At 40.3% G+C, this 7982-nt stretch overlaps 1 protein-coding gene across 3 annotated transcripts in view; it reads right to left on the bottom strand.

Annotated features, from left to right (window-relative positions):
* Positions 1 to 7982, bottom strand: part of MBNL2 (muscleblind like splicing regulator 2) — a 162849-nt gene that overhangs the window by 21678 nt on the left and 133189 nt on the right. The window contains exon 7 of one of the 3 annotated variants that reach the window (XM_077753869.1): positions 4857 to 4951. The exons of the other annotated variants lie outside the window; for them this stretch is intronic. Coding sequence (XP_077609995.1) covers positions 4857 to 4951 — 95 coding nt within the window. The remainder of the gene's footprint in view (positions 1 to 4856; positions 4952 to 7982) is intronic. 3 annotated transcript variants of the gene reach the window in all.

The following is a 7982-nucleotide window of genomic DNA, read 5'->3' as shown; positions in this document are numbered from 1 at the left end:
GGGGGGGGGGGGGGGCAGGGAAAGACTCACAGTATAAACTGTATTTTAATTGGACCTTCAAAGATGTTATTAGGTAAACTGAACGAACTCCGTATATAAATGAAGAAACTAAAACTTTAAGTGTATTTATTTGGAAACTAAACTCTCAAAACAACGTAGTTTTGAAACAACAACAACAAAAAAAGCAAGACAGCAGAGTCCTATAATAATTCAAGTTATAGGAAGTTCAACCTGTACTCTTGTTAAATGAAATTTCTTACAATATGAAAAAACTAGGTAATCCATATACTAAGCCGAACGTCTTTTAATACCTCTACGTCTTTTAACGTGTACTCTGAGATTAAATTTGTCACAATATAGACATCTATAGATTAATACATTCTGACTATCTGTTGGGCTGAAACGGACTCATTTATATGGTGTTTTCATTTTCATATCTGACTGTCCTTGTTACCAGGCCCTTTGTTAGTCGGTGGGCAGATGTAAGAGTAAAGCCTGGGGGGAGTGATTCACACAAAAGAAGCCCATGAACCTAATAATGAATTCTTTTTGACGTTTTATTTTCTTCTTATCTTACTTGTATAGATCCTGGTAGTAATTTTCAGTCTACTCACTGTTATAATATTACACAGAATATTCATATATGGTTATATATTATAATAATGTATATCAGCTATATGGTTTCCAAACATGACCTGGCTATTACATAACTAGCTCAAAGCCATGCTCAAGTTCAGTCCATCTCCGTCCCCCCAGCCCTTGCCTCCCACTCCCCCCCCAGCATTCACGTTAGTTTGAGCTGCATGAGCAAGACTTCTTCATGTCCTCCTATAGGAACGCAGTGTGTTGCTATTGGGTCTCACTTGAAAGACAGTTTATTTGGAGAAAGAAGTGACTTTTGCACATTTATAATGATGAGAAAGGTGGTATAGCACAGGTGGTTAAGAGCAAGGCTTCTGGACTCTGACTGCCCAAGATTCAGTTGCAGTAAGACCATTTATTCATTGTTTAACTTTGGCTAAGGTAGTTAACCTTTGCTTCAGTTTTACCACCTGTGAAATAGAGATGACCAAAGCTATACTCATAAGACTGTGGTTAAGGATTACATGAGTATATCTATTCATATGTATCCTCTCTCATATAATATAAAATACATGGCATGATTGGGGCGCCTGGGTGGCTCAGTCGGCTAAGCGTCCGACTTTGGCTCAGGTCATGATCTCACGGTTCGTGGGTTCAAGCCCTGCGTCAGGCTCTGTGCTGACAGCCAGCTCAGAGCCTGGAGCCTGTTTCGGATTCTGTGTCTCCCTCTCTCCCTGACCCTCCTCTGCTCACACTGTCTCTCTCTGTCTCTCAGAAATAAATGAAAAACATTAAAAAGAATATATGGCGTGATATATAATGTATTATATATTATATAAGAGAGAAATCAGTTAGAATAGTATATTGTACAAAATAAGTAGTTTGTAAATAATAATCTTATTAGCTAATGATTATTAAATGTAATTTGTATAGTAAGGCCCAAAGACCTTAGCTGAAAGAGGAAATAGCTGCTAATAAATTTGTTTATTGCATTTTTGTTTATATACCTATGCCCAGAGTCAAACCACCAAAAGAATTATTTTATATTTCTCCCAAAGTATTTGGATTTTGTCTTCCATGAATTTCAAAGTCCAAGTCTAATTTCAGGTAAAACATTCATTGATTCTCAAACTCCAAGTCTCAGTTCAGTTAAAACGTTTATTGAATTTCAAACTACACCTGTAAGTTCAGTTAAAATTTTCATTGCGGGCCCCTTGATTCAGCCCTGAGAACAGACTTTTTAGGTTTGTTACCTATTCATCCTGGCTCATCCAGGGCTCACATGTAAAGGAAGAGCCTGGACCAGAGGATCTGCCATGGGATGTTTTGGTCTCTCTTCTTCCTTCTATGAATGACTTGTATCTGATTACAAATGCCTATGAGGTGTGAACTGTCTGAACTGCCAATCTAAACTGATCAAATGCACTGAAAGACTGTCAGAACCCCAGCGCGTTTTTGGTTAAAGACAGATCACTCCATGAAGGAAAAAGAAGGCAAGATGCTTATTGTGCCCTGAACTTGGAAACTGTTAGCACTACTTGCCACTTGGGAAGTGTCTACCTTCATACATCCCATACTTTGAGTCCAGCATAGCAGCGAAGGGACTGCAGGTTTGCTGGATCTTGGGGATAGAAAGGACTATGGGGTGATCTAATGCTGGGCTCCCTTTCCCAAATGAGGAAACTGAGATTTACTATGTTTAAATGACACCTCATTCGCATGGATATGATACCATTGGAGTTTAAAGGGTGAGATTAACAAGACGATGACGTCATTTAACAGCCATCAGCATCCTCTGAATTCTGGATTCTGGGGCACCGGAAGAAGTTCCAAGTTCTTTTATGGCTGCTTCCCTCTTTGAAACTTGTTGAAAAGACGTGAAAAATATTCTATACAAAAAGTTCATATTTACAACTATTTCTTTTTCTGTGGTTTTCTTGTGCAAGCTGACCTTCCTGAAGAGCTGCTAAAGGATTTCTCTTCTTCATCACTGAAGTGGAGCCCAGCACTAGTACATCTGATAAACTGCAAGACCCAGGATCTAGGATTCTCGAAGCTACTGTCCGGTACTCCTTTAATAATATTTCTTTAAAGGTAGTTGAAGTTAAACCTGTTAATTCCCTTGCCAACCACAGTGGCTGTGAAATGATGTATTTTAGCTTCTGCATATCCCATCTTCCTACCCAGCCACCCTGCATGTGTACACAAACCTGTATATGTACATGCAATCTCCCGAAGTTTTTCCCAGCAAAGGGAGCCAAAAAAAAAAAATATATATATATATATATATATGAGATGGGATTAAGTATTTACCATATTAATGGAATTTATGCTCAAACTCCACAGTATATCTTTATCTTGACTTCCTTTCCATTGTTAGGAAGTGTTTAACTTGGGGCACCTGGGTGGCTCACTCCGTTAAGCGGCTGACTTCAGCTCAGGTCATGATCTCACTGCTCATGGGTTCAAGCCCTGCATCAGGCTCTGTGCTGACAGCTGGGAGCCTGGAGCTTGCTTCAGATTCTGTGTCTCCCTCTCTCTCTGCCCCTCCCCGACTTGCACTGTTTCTCTCTGTCTCTCAAAAATAAATAAAACATAAAAAAAATTTAAAAAAAGAAGTGCTTAATTTGCCATAAAGTATAGTAAAATTCCATTGTAATGAATGCCCGTATATTATACTTCAAACTTGTTTTCTTAGGAAAGGACTTCATCACAAAAATTCTGTCAAAAACCACAAAAATGTGGTTCGAGAAGGCAGAGCTCAGACCTAAATATCCAGCTTCCTTATTACGAATGAGCAAATGAAAGGGATGCTTTGAACCTAGTTATGGAAGGGACACAAACTGTCTCTCCCTCTTCCAGCCCATCATTTCTTTTGAACCTTCCCAGCTAAGCCACTTCCCAGCTAAGAAACTTACTTGCTATTCTTTGTTATATCTGTTTGGAAGCTGAGTTGGCCTTCCTTAGAGGTAACGGGGCATTTTTGAGGTGGTGAGTGAAGAGCTGAAACGTTATCAGTAGTTCCTATCTGCTTCTGAGAGCATGTGTGGGCTCAGCACCCCACCCACCCCTTTCCTGCTTCACCACATTTCAGAGGACACAGTCTGACCTATCACGGGATTGATTTTCCTTTTATTCCTTCATTCAAGTACCCTCACACTTGTCTCTTCAGTGATGGAATGCGTAGCACTGGAATCACGCGCTTGAACATAGACAGAGAGTGTGAATCAGCCCTTCTCACCTGCACAACGCAGTTTGGAATCTGCCATGTATGCCCTGATATGATTTCTCCCAATTTCTCCCATTGGCTCGGACCTTCCCTCCAGCCTACTCCTATACATATTTTTATCTTTTATCAGTACAGTTGATTTTACTTAAAAAAAAAAAAAGCAAACTAAAAGCAAAATTAAAACCATTGGTCTTCCATGAAGAGAGGGCATGCGCAGTAATGTGTTTTTCTATGCGAGGTTGAGAGTTTATGCTCCCCCACCCTCATGTGCGTCTCCCGTGCCAGGAGCACAGGTTTGCGAGCTGGCTGGCTGGGGTTAGGGTCACGGTCAGCCTGTGATTACAGAGCGGGAAATAGCCAACTGGCTCTCACTGAGAACGAGGACATCCAGGGTCTTACCGGCACATGCATTAAACCAACAGAGTTAAACATCCCTAATTAGTTATATCCAGCCTTTGTGAACTCAGTGCCTACTCTTCCTCCTCCGGCACGCTTTGGCTCTGAGGCCAATATTGACACAAATTGTGAAGTGGGAACCAGTGAGTTTGGGAGCACAAACGACCAAGGCGAGATGTGGACAGGAATCATTCAGACCTCAAATTTGACCATGAAGGAAGGAGGGGAGACTTTTCTAAGAAGGTGAACTTGTTATCCTCCCCAGCGGGTGATAGACAGGGTCTGAACGAACTGAATCGAAATCTAGCCAGTTTTCAAGCTCGGTTTTTACGGTTTCTCTGTGGCAATTCACAAACCACTGGATACGTAACGCTGTACTAAAAGGAATTTAAGCCTATCAGGTTAATTACACAATATTAGGTACGAAAACAAACAGTGCAACACAAAACATAGCTACATCATTATTTGCAGTAAATGTTAACTCTAAATAAGTGCAACCTGTCCATAAATGCCGGCTATAAACTAATTAAAAAAATAAAATTTGATGGATAAACGTGAAAAAAAAATTCTCACCGAGAATTTTTTTTTTAAATATCAGCACTCATTTAGAGTTTGGGATTTGTGAAAGAAAGCTTTAAAAGGAGCAAACCTGATTGGCTGTGGCTGCTGCTGCGAAGGGGACACTTGTTGCAGGAGTTGTTGCTGCAGAGACAGTGGCTGACGTAGCGCTGTGCATCATGGGTACTTTCAGGAGGGGTACCATGGGAGCAATGAACAGGAGGGTGTAGCATTATGGTAATAGAAGTGGTATTTGGCATGGTGAATATCAGAGCAGCAAGCCATCATGGGTTAAACCAGCAGATGGCATGCAATCACAATGCAAAGCAAGGAAGCATGGGAGAGAAATAAAAAAGGGAAAATAGCTTATTACAAGTACAATTAAAGGAAGTTTTAAAACATAATCAGTGATTCCCAGAATGGCCAAAGTGGATCACTTTGGTTGATGTATTTATAAACATTTTACTTCTAACAACAGATCGTTCCCAATTCGGCGTCTGTGGTTGCTACATACTAATGGTCTCCTCTAAAGATGCGACAGGTAATGTCCAATGAAGTGAGAACATTCGATACTTCATTTTTGTCATTCTAATAGGTCGGAGGCTCCACGTGTTGGCCCAATTTGGGGTAGGATATGCTTTGGAGGTAATCGGGGTGGAACGGAAAATTTTTGTCAACTTGGGGCTGCTTTTTTGAACTGAAATTGCTGGAGGCTGTGGGTTTTTCGGGGTTAATAAGCGGTGGGGCAAAATCTCGCGGCCTTGGTGTAAATTCTAACGCAGTTACTGTGAAATAGCCCAGCAAATTTTGCCAATGTTTATTTCTCTCTACCCTGAATGGGAAGAATCCGCATGTCCTAAAGACAGACTTTTTTGTACCAAGGCACTGGATATATAGGGATAACTATGGATTATTCAAATTGAACATCTAAGGGAGTGCTAAAGCACAAATCATCATCACAAATAAATTGACACTTAAAATTAAAAAACGATAATAAAGCAAAGCAGTTCAGACATTGGTTTTCAAAATACATCCACTCATAATTTTTAGAAATAAATACTTCTGGGAAACTCTGATAACTCTAACACACAGCAAAGAGGAGATAAAGGCACACCACTATGAAACTTTAAAACATTGATGAAATTAGCCTGCCTTTCTGATAAAGTAAGCCTTTCTTTTCCTTACGCTAAACCGTATAAACTATAAAGAGAAACAGAATACAGATCATTTTAAAAAAGCAATACTTGTGGTTTTCTGTTTTGCAGTGGTTGCTCTAGCACAGTGGCTGTTCTGGTCACATTAAAATGGTCATTTTCTTCAATATACAAGTACATTTAAAAAAAAACAAACCCTACACATTAACTCTAAAGCCAAATAAGCCTTCAGATCTACCATTTCCTAAAGCATTTCTACCATCTTGGAAATAAATTTCAAGCAAGTGAAGGTACTGTACATAATATAAAAGACAAATAAAAAAAGGTTGAAACCTACCAATACTGGTAGCGGGTGTCATGCACAAAACTGACCCTGCATGTCATGCAATGGTAGGTGGAAAAAGTGAATAAAGGGAAAGAAACAGGTTAGCGGTTTAGAGTTAACATTCAAAGTGAGATTGAAGCACAACCAGAAATAAGTAGGGTTAGTTAACACAGTCTCTTAGAGTTATTCACATTTTTAGTTCAGACACAGATATATCTGACTTATCGGAAGCCAATATTACTCAAAGCTCACTCTTTAGATACTTTTCACACTTCTTATTCACATCCATTGACAGACATGATTCTTTTAAGAATGACATGTGACAATGCTACAGTGCCCTTCCTCTAAGACCTCAAGGTATTTTACAGACATTATCAAGGTCATCCTCTAAGGTAGGAAGTGGGTATTTTACAGATGAAAAATCTGAGGCATAGTAACTACTCCAAGGTCATGTGTAGTGTGAGTCAAGGGTAAGGCCCAAAATAGAATTCTGTTCCTAAATCCAGGTCAGGTTTCTATTTACTAGATTGTGCTGACCTTATGGCATTAAAAGTTTGCTTGTTTCGTGTCAAAAACAATGTGAAAATAAAAACAGTGATTAAGATTCCATATCCTCCAAACCAAAGGCTCACAGGTCAGGTGAATTTGGGACTACTGCTCATAAGCCCTACAGCGTAGGAAGACTGACATTTTTGTGACAGAATGACGTGGTATGGGATCTGTTTCTTGCCGTTAGATTCATCATTATAAAGGAGCGGTGCCTGGCAACAAAGCTTGAGTATTATAGGGGCAAAATTGTGCAGAATTGAGGCTGAGTTAGCGCCAGGGCTAGCGATTTTGTCATGGCTACTAGTCGGTGACCTCTGAGGGAGACCCTTGGCAAAACTCCTAGGCAATCTCAGGTTGGCATCCAGTGGAGGGAGGGAGGGAGGGAGGGAAGATTTCATTCCTTCCAGGGGAGCTGCCTTCTCTGTGGGTGGCCTTATTAATGTACTTGAATCAGAGAACTCTGACAATGAAGAGAAATGTACGTTGTAGAGTACCAAACAACCCCGAATTATCTACTTCCAGTTCAGTTCCTTAGACTAAAAGTCAAGAGAGTATAAGGATTATGTACCTGAAGGTTGGGGGTCACGTAGGTGACAGAACATTTGTTTGTAATGAATGAAGGAAAACAAATGGATGTGCGCACTTAGGGTTTTAAAACTGTCTTCTGAGATACGAGGTCAAGAATCTGGGATGTGAAGGCCTTTATTCTCTCTGCCAAACTGTTCACACCTGAGGGGTACTTTCTGCCTGAAGGATGTTTTGGTCATGCTGATGTTAACTAGTCAGGAAAAGAGGCTATTTCACTGGGCTATTAATGGAGTCTTCAGCAAACATGTGCTAATAGTCAGATTTCTCTCACACACACACACACACACACACACGCGCGCACACACAGGCACACCTCAGGATTCTTCTCCTTCTCTTTCTCTCACCCCGTCTTCCTAATCTTCATAACCAAACTTCTGGAAAGTTACCTTCACATAATTTTCACTTCCTTGACCCCACGTATTCTTCAATCCTTTCCATTTTGGCTTTCATTTTCATGTCTTCACTCCAATTGCTAACGTCACCAAGAACTCAGTATTTCTACAATCAGTAGGAAGTCTTCCATTTTCATCTAACTTCCTGCGTCTTGGTAACATTTAGCATTTAGCCACTCCCTCCATAATAACCTAGTCTTTTCCCTTGG

The sequence above is a fragment of the Crocuta crocuta genome, unplaced genomic scaffold (genome assembly GCF_008692635.1).
Source record: "Crocuta crocuta isolate KB4526 unplaced genomic scaffold, BGI_CrCroc_1.0 scaffold31, whole genome shotgun sequence".
NCBI lineage: Eukaryota > Metazoa > Chordata > Mammalia > Carnivora > Hyaenidae > Crocuta > Crocuta crocuta.
Note: the sequence above shows the minus strand (reverse complement) of the source record. Positions and strands in the feature narration are given on the sequence as shown.